This window comes from Gymnogyps californianus, chromosome 3 (assembly GCF_018139145.2).
Source record: "Gymnogyps californianus isolate 813 chromosome 3, ASM1813914v2, whole genome shotgun sequence".
Lineage (NCBI taxonomy): Eukaryota > Metazoa > Chordata > Aves > Accipitriformes > Cathartidae > Gymnogyps > Gymnogyps californianus.
In genome coordinates, this window is record NC_059473.1 from 105,093,241 (window position 1) to 105,111,879 (window position 18,639).

An 18,639-nucleotide genomic window follows, 5' to 3' on the forward strand; every position below is an offset into this window, starting at 1 on the left:
GCATGGGATTTGGATTTAAAGTGCTCATCAGGTGAAGAACCAAAGTGCTCGAGTATAATTAAATAGCTGTTCTGCCTATGGCTAAATACATTGCATTTGTTAAAGCAGGTAAACAGGGGATGCGGTAGTTGGGGCTGTCTGTCTCACTGGGTTCAGACTGTTTTGACCTAAAGTAATGTTCAGTAGGATTCAAACCTTGGAGTTGGGGGCTGCGGGTTACTCATCTTATTGCGTCTTCACCTGAAGACTTCTAAGTGCTAGGTTGCTTGGTTGGCTCTGGAAGGTAGGTGAAGTGGAATAATTCTGTCTTAATTTGTTTTAAATTAAAGCCTCTTGACTGTGGTAGTTACCACTTCTCTCTTCTGACAATGCGAGGCTTGAAAATATATTATTTTCCTTATATTCCATGGCTGGAAATCACTTATCTCTTGAGTCATGGTTTTTTTTATGTCTGAAGCGAGCAAGAAGCTTATTCTTGCCATAAATGATACTGCATAGAAAAATAGTTCTAAAAAAAAAAATACAACTGTAAACGACAGTTCACCTTTACCTTAACATAACCATTTAAACTTAGATATACTTACCACTCACATTCATATTTCTTAAACTGTTTACAACATCACAACTGGCATTTTAAACAAGCAAGATATTTTTTTTTCTCAAGGATACCCTGGTAACTCAATTGATATAACATTTTGAGAGTTTGAAATATTACATGTAGCACAGCTCTTGAAATGAAAGAGAGAAGGTTTATAAAATAAATGTTAACACGTAAAAGAACTGTTAAAAATGCAATGAGTGTTCCAAAGGAGCGAGTATAACTTTTTCTTTACACATCTTGCTACAGAAGATCTAACTTTTTAAGGCTTCCGTTTTCCTTTCACCCATCACTCAAGTCCTCTTGCATTATAATTTTGCTTAGGTTTCAGAGTGTCGTTATACTGCTAACAGCAAACGTTTCTCAGTGGGCATTCCCACCACCACCAGACTTGTATGCTTCTTGGTTTCTGATGAACTTTGGAGTTTTAGTGGCTGGATATCCCTTTCATCTCCAGAAACTTGACATGACATGAGAGGCCTAATGTTATTTTGCAGTAACAAAGATGAGAAGAATGGCAGAGCACATGGGTAAATATGTTAGCTGGGTTCTAGGAAAAGAAACTGGAGGTCAGAGAGATAAATGGGTTCTTTCTTTCCTGCTCTTTACATTTGTAGCACCTTCTACTTGGATTAGCTAATGCCTCTAGTGAATGGTGAGATGCACCCATTTATAGTTTGTTATTCTTATCCCTAATTATCACACATTTTATAAAAATATAAATAACAAAAAAGTAAGCTGGGTTCCATCTCAAGAGGTGTTTCTTGTTGTCCTCTGAGAATATATTGGATAAGTCAGGTCTCGACAAGCCCTATCCATTGTAGCTGATTGTAAGTCAGACAATAAATACAAAAAGAAGTCGTTCTTGCGATGAGCTCAGCAAATTCTGAGGAAATCAAAAGCATTCCACTGTGCTTATGGCACAAAGAACACAACAGCAAGGGCATATTTAGTGGAGAGAATGAGACAAAAATTACCAGTTAAGTGACAAACTGTACAAGCATTTTGTTTAAAAAAGGAACTCTGCAGCATTCTGTCTTTAAAGCCGGGTTTGAGCCTCTGGGATATATATCTCGATGCTGTCTGCACGCTCTGTGGCTGAATTCTGTCGGAAAGAAGCTGCTCTCTTAGCAGCCATTAGCCGTCTTCTAGCTTCTTGTCGCTGTCTGTCGGGTAGGTCCAGAGATTTTTCTCTTGTGATAGGGAATTTTCCTTTTGGGGGCTTCTTTGGTACAGGAGGAGGAACCTTTCTTTCTTCCTGCAATAGGGTATTAAAACTGAGGGTGAACTGCGTGCGGAAGATACTGTCAGCAGAGCATGCAAATCGAAGACGTGAAATGCAAAATACTGGTTACATACATCAAGCATGCTCAATTTGTGCTCTCCAATCAGCTGACTAATGGATTACATGAATAGCTATCCACACTAGGGACACTGACAAACCCTGTTGTTTCAGCAACCATTACAAATTCTGCAGTTCTGTGCCTTAAAAAAGACTACGCTTCCTTCTACTGTCCTTGCAGGTATCCTGCACATGCAATCTGCGTACCTCACTTTCATATGAATTTGTTTAATTTTAGCTGACACATTGTTACATTCATTATAAACAGAAACACACACTGGCTCTCCAATAAGAATTCAGCGCATCTGTGTGGTCTGATCAAGTGAAAAGACTGTCTAAGATTAGCAGGACAGGATTTTTAATTAAATTAATCATACTGAGTTTAGCTTCAGCTGGATATGAGATAGCAGCTGTGTATACATGTCTATTAGTTTAGTCTCCTCCATGAATTGCTAAAATGGAAACATGCAAGCACCAACCAGAGAAAGAACACAGGGCTAATTGTTCTGCTTGCCAGCCTGGACCATTTTAAAGAAAATTATATTGAAGAATTATCAAATTATAAAGTGAGAGTCAGTAGATTTTGGTACCAAAGTAGCTGTAAATTGCTCTGCAGGTTTTAAATCAAGAATTGATTTGAAGTATGAAATTGATGCGTTACTCCATTTAGAGACTGTGAAATATCATGTAACGGCCTTAAAAAGATAATGTAGAATCACAGAATCATACAATAGTTTCGGTTGGAAGGGAACTCTGGAGGTGATCTCGTACAACCCCCATTGAAAGCCCACTTGAAATTAGATGCAATTTTGAAGTTAAAGCAGGTTTTTCAACCTCATATTTAATACTGGACTGAATAGCCCCACAGATGGAGACTCCACAACTTCATATGTATAGTATGGTTATTATGATCGATCTTTCTGCTATATCACTTCTTAAAGTAATAGTAATAGTCTGGAGTATGGGCTGTTCCTTATGGAGAACACAGTTAATTTGATGCACAGCAGGATTCAAATAATACAAAAATTGAACTGATGCGCCTATGGTTTACAGACTCTTCATTGTTTGGTCTTTTTTTTAAAAACTAATTCTGAGTCTACTACCAAAATGCATTAGCCAAGACTAAATAGGTTATTTCAGAACATAGTTCTACATTCTTAACTCAACAGGAACAGTGCAGCAGCCTAAGATGCTATTCCCCATGACAGCCAGCAGTTCCGGTCTTTATTTTCTCTATTTCCTGTTTTCAGCTAGGAACATAAGGGCTCCAGTCCTGTTGTCCCATCTTACTTTTTTTTTCACTTTTAGTTATTTCCCTCTTAGGAACATCACTGTTGCTGTCACTACAATAATTTCTTACTTCCAGTTGTCACTAGTAAGCAAGATTTGCAAACTCACCATCCACCAACCAGTTGGCTGAAAATTAAAATCCAAGAGGAGCATGAAGAAATGAAAGAGTTGTCAAAATGCCTCCTAATTCCTCCCAAACCAAACAAGTATTCACCTGAGGCCAACAGTACTGACTCAAACCAAATGCTGTCTTCATCTGACTGATACAATAATCAGCAAGGATAGTGGGATAATTAAGGTGAGGGATGGAGCTCTGGAAAGGGGAAAGGCAGTTTCAGAATTACATTGCTTTCGTGGGCAATTTGCCACCTTTGGTTTGTAAGCATCGTGGCTGAGGTGTCTCCCAGGTGGTGGGGTTGCAGGGCAGAGGTGCAGGCAGTTTGCCAGAAGTACTCTTTGTCCCCCAAACTTTTGTGGGCCAAGCTTTAGTCTGACCTGCGCTATGTTTTGCCACATGCTTTTATCTCACTCCTGTTCTAGTATCAGTTGTGTCGTGCAGGCAGGATTAAACACTGTAGTGCTCAGGTTTGAGCCGCCCCAAATGTAGCAGAGTGCTGAGTTTACCTTGATTAAATTCTAGGGCTATTGTCCTCAGTCGGAATTAATCAGAACATATTTCAGTTCTAGCCTTTAGAATGTGAATCCAAACAATTTGAACAAAAGTGTTATGGAGTGGACTAACTTAGCAAAATCCATTTTATTTGTTATACAATTCAGCTCAACATTGTTAAAAAGAAAAAACCCCTCACATCTGATGAAGGTTTCTGTGTACAAATTGGGCCATACCAATTAGATACTTTCTAGGGTTAGAAACCTATCGTGTTTCACTATTGTATTTAACACAAGGAGACTGCAGGACTACAAACAGGGAGTAAATGGTATTGTCCATGGTCTGCTTACCTTCCTTTCAGGTGATTCTATTATTTTCCATTCATTGAGTTTCAACTGGTGCAGTTCATCAAACTTCATGCTGACGTCTTCAATTGAGAGCTGCAATAAGTCCCAGAAACCTGCTAGGTCCTGGGAAGTTGGTCTCGGCATGGCACTCGGGTCCTGTCATGCACAAAGGGGAGAATATGAATAGACCAGGAGGCTTTAAACAACGTGCTTTGAGGCAGGAAAGGCATCGCACCAGATTACATTGCTACAGTGCTGCTCAGTGCTAAGGCTATGTGCGCTTCACAGCTGGGAGCTGTGACTGGAAAGTTGTGCCTCCTACACAACCCAAACATGAATGAGTTGGATGTCATACGCGAGCCTTCCTGAATCAGTGCGGCATGGGAAGTTCCTCAGCACCATGTGCTGTGCTGACCTGCATTTCTAAAAAGGAACAAGCTGACAGCCTCTGCCTGCTGATTATTAAAGGGAAGGGGAATGTGTTTGTATTCTAGCCAGCCTGAAGTCTTTCTGGTTAAAAATTCGATGTTTACATTGTCTTGCATTTTCAAATGTATACATAAGGTATAAAATTTTGATGGGGATGGTAGCATTTTGTTCTCCAGAGAGTCGAATCACGCTCAGGAACTGGGAAGGCACTACCCCCAGGTACTGCAATTAAGTGGCACTATGTGCATAAGACTTAATGGAGCAAACATTGGTGGTAACAATTAGCAAGATGACCCTCTGTTTGACTGCTGAACTGATGTCAATGCTGGATAAAAATTACATTAGAAGGTGGTATGCAGACTCTTAACCCTATGCTCTATGAAGCTCTCTAGTTCAAGAAGACAGCTTTGTCACTTTATTGAAATAAGGCTTAATTGGTAAACATCTCTGTGAAGATGATGGAGAAATGTCTCTTCCCTTCCAGGGCAGGAGGAAGCCATTAAGATGGTCTACAGAATGGAGCTGGGAGAGATGGAGTCAAAGCCAGGCCAAAGGGACTCTGGATCACCCCCGTTCTGGGCAAAAGCTGTAATGACTAGTTTACTATGTTAGAAACACTGATGTTATTGCTGAAGCAAAGCTCTGTGCCCCATCTTTTACAAATCTAGTGGACAAAGGCATTTTAGATATTAAACACAACCCCACATAGTTGCCTAAAAACTGGGAGATAAGTCAGTTTTTCTATTGAATTCCTCCCTTGAATCACACATTTCTAGGGGTCTTAAACTAGGAATTGCTACTCAAACTTGGGTTTGCAGATGCCACTGTGGGAGCTGAATGCCTAGAGCTGGGCATGACAACATGCAGTGTCACCCATACCTAAACCCCTTTAGGAATCTGGGCCAAGAACCAGCCTAAAAGCCTACCCACTTAGAAGTCTTCTTCACTAGAAGAAAGTCTCCTTTTCATAGGGAGCTTCAAGGACTTAACAGAACGGGCCGTATAGATTATAACAGACTTCTGGGAAACATGATACAACTCCAGATTAGTGTTCACTGAAAACAACTTAATTGGGTAGATCCCAATTTACTCCAAAACCATTTAAAATTTATGTCAGTGGTATTAGTTACTCTGCAGAGGTCAATATCTCAGGCTTCAGGAACCGACTCCCTGTGTGAAATTTGTCAGGACGGTCCCACAGCAATATATCTTACATTGCAATGGGTTCTCTCCAGCCTGGTCTCCTCAGTCCCTCTCCCCAGTTTCCTCTAAGCATCCATAAAACGATGCCACTCATTGAAATGCTATTGCCTTCTGAATCAAGGCTAATGGCTCTCCTGTACCTTTGTGGGCCCCACTCTGCTCATCGTGTTTGGGAAGATCTCAGCCTCCAGCACGGCTGCTTGCAGAGGAGTGTGCGGTGCATTGTCTGGACACAAGAGGGCTGCCTCCTGCTGCTATCGCTGATGGATCCGCAGTCCACGGACAAATGCTGGCAGAAATGATTACTATTACAGCTAACTAAGTTTTGAAAAGATTGGCTTAAACCTGTTTCTTCTCAGAAGCTGCTCATTTATTTGTATCTTATTTGGAATTCAGCTTTGCAGCTCTCCTTCTGAAGGAAGCCTAAAGCAAGCAAAAAGTACCTAGCTGGTGCTCGAGCCGCTCTGTTTTTGCCTGCAACCATGACATATTAAGCGATGATCTCACGAGCTGAGCAGGATCTGTGCTGACTAGAGAGTATGGAGGAGGACACTTCAAAGAAAACACAGGGTGTTACAAGAGATAATGTGAATAATGCAGAAGGGAGTAGTTATTAATCAGTGATGGTTTTTTTTCTAGCAGTTAGTGGGAACAGTACACTGTAGGAGATAGCCAGCCAGATTCTTAAAAAAAAACTTCATCAAAGCTTACATTTTTATGAATTTACCCTAAGTGAGAGTCTTTGGTAAGAGATCTTAACCCAGAGCATAATCAGATGTGTCCCTTGAAGTTCCCATGACCCTTTAGAAAAGTCCATAGGTGATCGGTGAGTTTCCTGGTTAAATTTCAGTTTGAGCAAGTATATTCCTCTTCCTAAACCCTTGCTGCATTTTGAATTGGCAGAAGTAAATGCCATTGTTCTTTGTCCTACATTTATGCTTATTGTTGTGGAACACTGTTAGAGAAACTGCTGTGTGGTAGCCCTGTAAGTGCTAGATGTTTTCGAGTGGGGGAACGCACTAACTGGCTGCTATCTGGCAGCGTTCCCGTGGGGCACTGAGATGCTACCTTAGGAGCATATGGAAAGCCTGCTGTGGATATGCACTAAGTGACTACTTAACAACAAACTCTATCATTAGGCATAGGAAGAAAAGCCTCAAAACATGAATGAGCTAAAAGTCCAGTTCTGCCGTTGCTGCTTTCTGCAGAGCCCATTGCTGATTTAATGAAGCTGAAGAATATTCAGAGCCTAAATCTTCAGAGTGGGATAAAGCTGCTGTTACAGAGTTCAAAGGTTTATTATCCAAATAATAAGGAGAGAGATAAGGAGAGAAGAATAAGGAGGAGAGAAATAAAATGTTGCCAGTTTTTTGGTCATGTTGTCTGCAAAGCTGTAGATTTCTCCTTGTGCTCCTATTGCTTTTGCAGTAATGAATTGTTCACACTTCCAAACAGCTGACGGCTGTGCTGAGCAGGATCCGCACTTGTTATTACATTAATGCTCTTGAGCACAAGTGCTGGACCCACTTGAAGATAAATGAAGTGGAGTGGAGGTTAGGCTCTCCAAATCTTAGTTTGCATAGCTTAATCAATCAGGTAATGGAGGGCACTTTGAAATTTGCAGTGAGAAATTTTTAGACATTGATGAAGATTTCCTCCTTTCGCTATGAAACAAATGACTAGATAGGGAGCACACATGATGTATTTGATATTACAAACGTGGTCATCTCCTGCTTGCCTGACTTTGCATATTTCCTCTGTCATTCTGTAACAGCTATTAAAATTCTTGTTTTGACAGAATCTTTGAAGTGGATAATTGGATTCTTTCCTAATGAGGACCATACATCTTATCATTTTCTATCAGAAGGTAGGACATTTTTGGCATGACTTTCTCAGTAATACTTGATTGCAGTTTCAGGAATTCTGGATGTTTAACTTTATGGATGGAAAGCAGCAAGTAGGTCTCTGCAGAATGAATGTTTTGCCTTAAAAAGTTATGTGGCAAATACTAACAAGTAAAGAAATGTATCTAACCAGACATATAGGTCATGTCTGCTGTCATGCACACAACAGAATTCATTCAGCACTTTTAACATATGAGTTGTAGGGACAGTCAAAAGGTGAAAGTTACTCTTGATTTTCGAGTGAGCCAAAGAAAGGTGTTCTACCACTAGCTGTAGCTAGAAGAATTACATTCTTCTATTGATTAGTATAATCTTGCCACAACGTTTGTATCACTGATGGCTGCTGTCATATTAATGAAGATAACATTTAGAATCAAATTAGTCTCTAATGAACTTCCAGAACAATAGCAGTAACTCTCATAAGTAATATACTGCATCTGTTCCTTTAGCCCTAGGACATCTTATATATAATTGGCAATGCAAACTATGAAACCCAATTTTATGAACATTATGTATGTTCCCATTTCCAAGATCAGTCCTATTTTCAGGTAGGTAGAAAGCTGGATCACGTATTCTCCGCTATTCTGCTATTTTACTATTCTCACTTACTGTAATGTGAAAAATTTCTCCTTTCTTACCAGAAATATAGTTACTATTTTAGGGTATTACAAAAATAAGCCATAATATTATGTCTCAGAAAACTTGCATTTGTTCCCTTCTCATTTTTTTCTTTAATAAAGGCAGCAAAAGAAGAAAAGACAAAACACAGCCAGACTGAAATTACTGAAATTACATGTTTGCTTTGACAAAAAAATGTAATAACACCATACTTAAGGATTAAGTTGGAAAAAAAAAAAAGGAGCAGTAAGACAAAATGTGAGACATGAAAATGACATTTCAGAATGCTACTGTTTGGATACACTACACTTGTTTTTGTTGTTGCCTTTACATTCTAAAATTTAAAGTTATGTTTTGTGGAATATCTATGGATGAATAGCCTTAAACTCTTCAAGAATGGCCAGACATGGCAACTTACCAGATTTTGCTGACAAAGCCAATAAAATTGCTGGAATTTCTGAGACATGAGGAGCTGGGCGCTTCCAACAGCACTTCGGATCTTACCTAGGACTAAGCATACAGACAGGTTATTACCAATAGATGTCTTTTGGCAGTAAATGCAAAATCCAGCTCAAAAAATATGTAGCTGAAATTACCGTTTATTTTATAAGGGAAGTTAATATTTGGTTTTGTTGCTTGTGATTATATACATAAAATATTTTTGAAAAAGATGGAGATATAGGAAAGCTCTGTGGCACCTTACCCTTTGGCAATAATGAATGATACATTAATAACTCAGAACTGTATTTGCTTAAGGAAGTAGAAAAAAACAAGGGAATATAGACAGCTTCCTGAAGTGGGCATGCATACATATGTTTTTGAGAACAATCTTAAATTTCAGAGTAAATGACAACACCTCCCCTCCCCATTTACATTTGCTTATGTAAATTGAAAGCTGTTGAAATAGTCTTGCCTGAAGAACCAGTTAGTTGCCTGTTCCCTCTGATGTCAAAGGGAGCTTTATGTGTACCTTTGATAATATCTTCTGGTTCTGCGATCACAAATGACTTCACTCAGTTGTGTGGATGATCCCTGGGTGAGCTCTCTTTATCCTGTCTGTTCTGGGGTTAAGGTTAATACATTAAACTATAACGTAAGATACTCCTACAATAAGGGTGAGATCCTCAGAGGAATCATGTCTCTGAGACACGTCTTGGTACCCCCATTAGGAGTTACAGGTTGCCTACCCAGGAAAATACACAAAGTCCTAAGCAAAGGAGCTTCAGACAAAGTGGGACACAAGCGGGGTGCTCCAGGACTTTCCTGAATCATGGTCAGCCCCCATGGTTGGTTGGGCTTTCCCCACTGTCAGTGTGCTTGCCATTTACAGCGTGCATAAGCACTGGGGAAAGGGACCAAATTCATTTTACTTGACTTTGCTTCCAAGAGTCATCTGTCTAAATCAAAATTGCTGGATGCTCTATAATCAGTAATCTGAGCTCATCAGCTCAGCCATGTTAGGCATTTATTTTTAGATGAGCTGAATCTCTTCCTGGAGATGCCTATTTCTTTCTGTTGACTAGAGTGCCTAAGGTGACTGGCTTATCCCTAGGAAACTAACTCCTCCTGGACTCCCACATTTGGTGGGATAAATACCATACTTTGGTAGGTAGCAATATACTTTCCTACACCTCCTTCCTACTCATCCTTTCCTACACTTCCTTTCCTCCACATCCATCTCTATGCTAAAAAAGCAACACTTTAAAAAGCATTATAAGCTGAGGTTTCAAGGGAAGATTGATTTTTTCTGGAGAATTTCCAGATCTTTAAATAATGTTTAGGGTAAAGATAGAGAGAGGTAGGGGTAGGGGTGAGACAGGAGTTACTCTGACATCTTTTAATTCAATTTGAGGAAACCAAATTGATAACTCAAACAGGATGCGGAGGGTGGAATGAAGCTACAATAGTACAGCAGAACTGATCGGCAGCCTGTGATACAGAAAACATTAAACTCTGGCAGGGCTTACCATTTTGTTGTTATTTAGAGTAAGTATAGGAGGGGACAGTGGCATGTGAAAACAGTATTTTGGTAGTAGGTATTACATTTTAATTCTGCTTTCTCTAGACCAGTGAAACATCTGCTTAACTACAAGTAGCAGCAAGAGATAATTTGGAAGTTTTAGGCTCCAGTTCTGTGGAAACATACAAACTCTGTAACTTTAAAAGCATGTGTTAATATGTAGAGCTATGGTTCTCAAACTCTATTCCATCTTCTGTTAGACAAACAGTACAGCTGTGCCACAACACTAAATTAAACAGCAATATGCATAATTCATCAGTCCCGTGTGGCACTCATCTGTGAAAGGGTTAAGTAAGTGGTTCAGGGCTGCATGAGTAGTTCACTGGGGTTTTGGGGGGTTTTTGTTGGCCAAATGAAATAAAGCGTTTTAATTGGTTTGGGGTTTTTGATCACCAACCCCCTCACTTTCCTCTACAGAGTTATTGACATATGGAAAGCAATGTTTTGGGTATTAAAACCTGAACAAACATACAAAAACCTAAATAAAAAAAGAAATGTTTCATTTGATCTGAAACAAATTGCTTTCATTTAGTTTTCAGCATTTTTAATAAAGGCAAAGACTTAAGTGACAAACAGCCTTGTATCCTCCTTTTCCCTCAGCGCTCTGTAGCTCAGGACATAAGACAAACTCCCAGTGTGGGGTCAGACTCCCTTCTTTGCCAGGATGGGGAATTGTGCTGTAGCAGGTCCCTGACATCGCCTGTTCCACGCTATGTTCAACTATTCACTAGGCAGAAAGAAAGTGAGGATGATTCTGTAGGCTGATGGTTGTAGTGCTTGTCGCATGGTGAGTAAAATTCAGTTTTCATTTCCTCCACTGAATTTTATAGTTCATAGCTCAAATACATAGCCTGAGTAAGGGGCATTGGTTTTAGCCCTACTGCAGAAATGTAGAACTTGACAGAATCTATATATGACTGATATATTCTAGTGAATCTCACAGTTACCCCAAACCCCATATTAAATAAACATTTGTTTTATCTTCATTATCCTGAAGGATCTTGTCAACAAGCATTGGTGACTTAAAGCCCAGTCAGACCAGACAAGACTTAGGCACTGGCAATGCAGCATTTTGGTGTGATACACATCCGCTGGGGATGTAAGACAGTGGTTCTGGGCCACTTGCATGTGTCACTGAGTCACAGTGGTGAATACACATGTATAATTACAGCCCTACCATTTACTAAAGATCTAACTCTATTTCCATTTCAATAAGTAAATCAGATGTAATAAAACATAGAAGTTAGAATCTCTCATATTCATGCTACTTTGCTTTGCTGTAATTAAATTAAAGTATTAAAACACTTCAACTCATAATCTTTAGCACAATATTAATAGACAGCCAAAGCCTTGTTATTAATTTCATGCATTGGGGAATTATTCTGATGAGTGCAGATTGATTATCTCCATGAAAGAATGATGAATGTTAGAGACTGGAGAGATTGAGATGTTTGGTGATGCCTAGAAGATTTTGCTTGTAAATAAATGATGATAAAATCTACCAACACACATAAATATATATAATTTTCATATAATTCAAATACCTCCCTCCATTAAGATAATGCTATATTTACTTGAATGTCAGGAAAGAGTCACACAACCTTAATTCTTCTCCCTGAAGCGTATGAAGCACTCCATTTTTGTTGTGTGGTCCCGTATGGCTTCTAGTCTGAAGACATACAAAACCCTGACCATGACTTCAGTAGGAGCAGACTCAGGATTTATACCCTGGATAGAGATTGTGTAAATTACCTGTATACAACATGCACAATTAACACAATGGTGTCTTTTCCCCTGCAATAAGCATATTACAACGTTGCAAGTAATATATATGTGTTGTATTGCTTGAGAAATGCTACAAAATCTTGTAATTGAAAATGGTTTCATATCACAAAGGTAGAGGGGGAAAAGTTAGCTCTATATTGATGAAACCAAGATTATAGTCTGATACTGTAACTCTATTCTTGACAGGTTAAAAGCTTTGCTCAATTGTGCCACTGCGGCACCAGCAATGAGAAACAAACTACTAACAATCAATCTGCTTCTGGCATTCATTACTGTTTATTTAAATGACGTGTTTTAATTTAAATTTTTGTTCCATTTGATTGTTCCATTTTTTTCCTATACTTGTAAATAAATTGCTCCACAAACTATCCGAGAAAATATGCCTGGAAAAAAATATTGAAGCTGGCATTTAGTTCATCCTCCTAACTCAAAGCAGGGCATGATATTTGTCTAATCTCTAAACCTAAATTAGTAATCTTCAGAAATATATGTCTTTTTCACTATCAACACAGCAGGTAGGTGTAATAATAAATGTATACTGTTCAGACTGAGATGACATTTTAGGACAGCACAGCTACCAGCTGGCAGTGCTCTGGAGGGCAGGTAGGGCAATGGGATCCTTGTGCACCAAGCGGGACTTGGTGCAAATTTGCTTTTTACCTCAGTGGAGCTGAGTTCAAAGAGGAGAAAATTTGAGCAGAACAATACAAATGCTAGGAGGAATTCTTAGATTACACACTATGGGACTGTCTTTTATTGACTTTAAAAACTGTTTCAGGGCAATTAAGACATTCTGTAGTCATTCACAACACTCCAAATGTAAATTTCAATAGTTCCTGAAGGATAGGTTTGTGAAAAGCATTAGGAAATTATGTCAGTAATTTCTCTTTGGTTAAAGGATAACTCATATTTGGTCAAACATGTAAGAAAGCTTTTATGGGTGATTAATTGATGAATACACTAAAACAAATTGGTTGTGAGGGTTTTTTGGTTTGTTTTTTTTTTTTCCCCAAGTGTGGGAGATTTAACTCTATCTTTTCTGTTACTATTCAGCCATGTTAGTAAAGCCCTTGCAATACTGTGGAAATACCAGCCAGAGGATTAGCAAGGGAAAATCCAGCATCCATGGAATGAAGGCATAAGGGGAGAGAAAGTGATATTTTGAGCTCTCACTCTCTCTAATGCCTTTTTCCCCACTAGAGATCACTTTACTATGTAGCTATGCCAGCAGAGCTCCTAACCACGATGCAGAGGATAGCAGTAAAACAACTTTTCTGCTGGCGTAGTTTACTCTATAGTTAATTTCTTTGCACCTATCTTAGGATTTTTATATGAGAGTAAACTCTGTGTGGCTGTTCTCCGTTTGACTTGTGTACTGAAATGTTTCAGTGGTCAGGCATGTGGCATTCAGGAGCCCAGGATGTCTTCTGCTTCCTTCTGCCAGACCTTGCCTACAAGCTCTGGGCAGGGACCGTGGCTCCCCTCCGGGCTCGCTTGCTCTCCCTCTCCCTGCGCTGGTCTCCCTGCTCCCATCACAGAGCACACGGGTGGCAGAGTCCCAGCCCTCTTGGTCTTCAATAGCTTTGTGACAATTGAGAGCGTTTTTCTTGTCATCACCTACACACCAGTAACAGCCAAACACAATTTTCAGGGTGTAAAACTGAAACTCCAGTCAGCACCCTTGAGAAACACATATCTTTGCTTGAAGGCACCCTGCTAGTGCAAATGATCAGATGACTTACCCTGGGAACAGTTACAGCCACATATATATTTTATATCTAGATCTATATATGTTATAATAAACACTGAGAATGCAAATAACTGCCCCCACAAACAACATATGAACTTTGCAGAGACTCCAAAATACAATTCATGGCAACTGACCAAATAAACAAATTCTGTGAAAAGAAAGAGAGAGAGGTTATTTTTGCTGCAATGATTATCTTCTCCTTTTCTAAGACCTGATGAGTAAAGTTCTTAAAACAACATCATGGGAGAAAAGCTACAGTGAAAGAAAAAAATCAATACAGCAATCAGACAGCTTTCTGTGATCTCAGGGCTATTGTGTTAACACAGAAAATGAAATTGTTTTCTAAAATGCAGTTCTATTTTAACTCTTCCCGTGATTAAAGCAAAATAGAAATGGTATCATAAAGACAGTCTTCTCCTATGAGATGCAAAGCTGTATTTGGTCTTCAGGTACAATTAATATACCCAGGCCAAAAATAAATGATTCAGCATTAGCAATGACAGTTTGAATGTGCAAACTTTGCTGTGAAGTGTTTTGGGAATAGTAGCTCCTGCTGGAAGATGGAAAAACATATTTAGTTGCTTCCGGCTCCCCCATTTGCATGTATTTTCTTCAGGGAACTGCCAAATGCTTAAATATGTCAAGATACATTTCATGCTGGGATATCATTAAACTTTAGTTCTTGTGGATACATACCTTTCAACCGCCATAGCACAAACTAGGGATACAAAACGTGTCAAAGACTCAACAGGAAAAAAATTATTCACGCTGAAATTTTAAAACGCTGTGAAGCTCATTCCCTCGGTGAAAGTAATTCTTTGATAACTTCCTTTTACTTGATGTAAGCTATATTAGGTGAAGGGATACCGTTTCAAAGGTAATATAATTTGGAAATTATTTGAGGAAGATCTCTTGAAATGAGTCACATAAAATGGAAAATCAGAAGTCTGGGTGTCACTTTTGACAATCAGCTGAAGACAAACATCTGATTTTGCATACGCTATATAGACCTATTCTATTATAATTTCTTTAACCTATTAGGTATGTCAAAATGTTCCCCCAAACACAAGTAATTAACCCATTTTGGTTAGTTTAAAAAGGGGATTTCAAGGGTCCATTTCAGCTGTGTTTTAGTAACTGTATATCAGGGAATTGCTCTTTCTTTTTCTCATACAGAGTAGAGTCACTCTGCAAACGGGGAAACATAAAATCCTGATATTCCATTTTGTTTTCTGCCTGAAATGTTCTAGGTTAAAAGGATGTCACTAACTCCGAATATTAATAAAAATTACTGAAGTCCAATTTGTCTTCATGTCCTCTGTACAATTTACTGAAAACTATCATCTTCCTAATTGCCATTTCCCCGTGCAGCAAGGTGTTTCAGAGTATTTCTGGAGTGCAAGAGCACAGCTTCACATGGTGGGAGGGGGGTGGTTCTGCACCTGGGAATGGGCAGTCAGCTAAAATCAGCTTCTCCAGGTTTTCCTAACGTAGAACGCAGCTTCATATTCCAGAGAGTAACATCACTAACTCCCTATCTGTGTCTCTGAGTGAGGAAGGAGTAGTGACGTGAGTGTGTTTCCACTGCTCATTTCATGTGGCTGCAGATTTGATTAGGGCTGTGCATGAGGAAGAGCTTGCAGAGAGAGGAGGTAGAAAAAGTCCACCCCTTGCCTGCAGACTCCTCACTGGCCTGCTAGGGAAAGAGAGGGGCTAGCTGTCTGTGTTTCTCCCCTTTGCTCCCTAATAATTTTATTCTTTCCAAGGAGATTAAAGTCTTGCTTTTTGAACTTCTGCTTCAGATTGTAAGCACTGATGTCCCCACATCAGTAACAGGCAACCTTGGAAGCAGGTGCTTTGGGATACTTAATCATGGCAGAGAAATGTCAGTATTCAGCAGTGCAAAGATTTGGGGAATTGAAAAATAAGACGTATACAGTAAAAAGAAGTAATAAAAAAATAACTGTTATGAAAGAAGGCTTGGAAATCCTCACACAGGCTAAGCAAAGCAAAATATTTTTATTTGTACTTTAACAGCCCCTAGGAGGGTATTAAAGTCTTCACAGTATCAATGCAAAGGGACAATTCTCAGCTGAGCTCTGCCATGATGAAAATAATGACAAAAACCTACGCTCCAGAAAGTACTGGAGGCTGAAGGAAGAAAAACAGCTTTATGCTCTCTCCCACCCCAAATCCTATGTTGTTACTTGGCAGACTTGTGCACAATATAGTGGAGAAATATGACTGTAAAATAAAAAAAAAGATGAGGTAAAAATGTAGACATTCTTTCTTTTGAAAAGGTCAGTGCAAGAAATAGAAAGAGGCCCAAGACTTGAGGGTAGATCATAGCAAGAACTCATCGAGGGGGAAAGACGACGATCAGGAAAGAGTATTCGGAGGCGATGGTGAGATTTGTGAGAGTGCAGGAAAAGATGCTAGTAAGAAAACTTAATATGAACTAATTTGTGATCTGAGAAAATCTCAGCTGAGACAATAATTCAGATTGGCAGGGATTGAAATATTTATAAAACTGAGCCTGAAGAACAAGGATAATTGACCTCAGAGGGAATCACAGGGAGCTGGCTACTGAGTGCTAGGACCACTTTGATATATTACTATCATTAGTGCTGGCTTGGATCTTGTTCCAAAATAGTCTACATTATTTTTCACTTTATCCTATCACTCCTTTCAAGGTGTCCACAGGACGTGAGAGAATAATAATGATTCTTGACAAAATTGTAATAAGAAAATGCAGCTGAACTATCTAATAGTGCATATGCCTGTGTAACTGCAGAAGTGCTTTAACTATTGTTCTTGCCTACTCCTTTCTTTTCTTCCAACAGACCCTTTATGATAGGCAGAAGTGCCTGTAAAGGAATGAAAACATTTCAAAAATGACTGTTCATTAATAAGAGTCAAATTCTCAGGTTTCAGGAAAACAGCAAAAAAATGTTCACGTAGGACCATCTTGTGTGCTCTGGCAAAGGGTCAAGTACCGGAGCCATAGAAGTGAGTGGGAAGAATGTGTCAGAGTTGGAGCTGTGGATGGAGCTATTGCACCATTTCAGCCATATCTAATACCAGGCTTCGATCCTGAGCTTGACTCTACTGTTGGGTCCTCAACTACTACAAAACGTTCCTCTGGGAAATGCCAGCTTGCACAGTCAGTTGCAGGACAGGGGTCTTATATCTAATGGTTCTGTAGAGTGTCTTTGGTACTACAAAATGAGTAAGGAAAAACTACACACGGCAACTTTATCCTAACATTTCTTATTTTAGCAGACATCTATAAGAAAAGATACTGAAATGTTCTTACTTTCTTCAGAAAGATCATTTTCTTCTGCTTCTCTTTCCATTTCTTTACACCATCCTTCCATTCTCTTAGTTTCAGTATGTAGCAACTTCATAAACCAAGATCCGTCCCGTCGACAAGGAGACATTCGACCAGTCTCTACTGTCTCAATGGCTGGCTCTAGCCAGGGTTCTGGTGGTGGAAGGTTTGAGGTGTCAACTGGGGTCCTATAATCTTCTCTGTAACTGAACAGTCCCTGCGTCCGTACAGTTCTCACTGCACTGTATTGGGTGGGCGTGCTGGGCTCTGAGTGCTGCTGGAACGACGAGCCAAACTGAAGTCCCTTGTCCTCCATGGTGATGTGTCCTGGAAAGCCCTCCAGTTCCAGGTCAGCCTGGACAGCTGCTGTTACACTGTTTGAGCGCTTGAATCGTCCGTGTCTTGGTGAAGAGGGAAGAAAGAAAAGAGATTAAGACATACAAATACATGTGATTATACAGAGGCAGAGAATAATGTTTCAGTGAATGGATTCTGGTTTTCTCCTTGGACTTTATGTTATTTTTTTTTCTTTGTGCATATCTCACTAAAATAAGACAGTGAGTAACAACAGAGAGGAAAACCAAAATGCATAGTGGCATCATTGATCTGAGCAAAGATACAAAAGAAAATCATTTAAATTATCTCTGGAAGCAAATATTGATTTATTCTCATACTACAAAATACCATGTATCATTACTAAATGAACTGGAAATAACTAGCAGAACTGCAGGGTTACATCTCCCGAGAGAAGTCTGTAAAGTACATGTATAAAAAAATTTCAAATATTAAGAATTGTAATTAGACAAAATCTGAAAATCTGCTAAGTTAGGACTGTTGAGAATCCTTTAATAGAAGAAAAATAGTAGCAGCAGGTTTAAGACTGTTAAATGTTAAGTTTAAGACTGTTAAATGTTGATCTTCTATTGTGATATGCCACCGAATAATGACATTTTAGAAAAGCTTTATGTTAAAAAGTTAGATAGAGAAGCAAAGATTATTTGTGAAATCTTTTCACATCTGAGCCTATTGTTTCAAATTACTTCTAGTCAATGATGGCAAAAGGCAATTAGCAGCCAGATACTGTCTGACAGCTGCCATGAAATGAGATGATGGTCCCAGTCCAGTACTTAACAGGCAGTGCCTCCCAGGGATAACTTGTGGGTTAGTACATTGGCCAGCAGTTTTACAAAGCTAAAGAAGGACTGAACAAGCGTAAAAGCTGATTCTAGTTTAGGATAAAGGTACCATGGGTTACATCCTAACCATTATATCCCCCTGTGTGGACTGGGAAAGCCTGGATCAGCATGAGGGGTCCTGTCGAAGGGAGAGTATTCCAATATACAGCTCTCTGTATTTGTTCTGCCAATAATGAAATTATATTAATCCACTAATTTAAAACTTTCACTTCATTC

General features: G+C 39.3%; 1 protein-coding gene across 1 annotated transcript in view; it reads right to left on the minus strand.

Annotated features, from left to right (window-relative positions):
- Positions 1 to 1,637: 1,637 nt before the first annotated feature.
- Positions 1,638 to 18,639, minus strand: part of DLGAP2 (DLG associated protein 2) — a 392,137-nt gene continuing 375,135 nt past the window's right edge. The window contains exons 10-13 of the mRNA XM_050893444.1: positions 17,213 to 17,628; positions 8,760 to 8,851; positions 4,191 to 4,343; positions 1,638 to 1,856 (exon numbers count right to left, since the gene is read on the minus strand). Coding sequence (XP_050749401.1) covers positions 1,638 to 1,856; positions 4,191 to 4,343; positions 8,760 to 8,851; positions 17,213 to 17,628 — 880 coding nt within the window. The remainder of the gene's footprint in view (positions 1,857 to 4,190; positions 4,344 to 8,759; positions 8,852 to 17,212; positions 17,629 to 18,639) is intronic.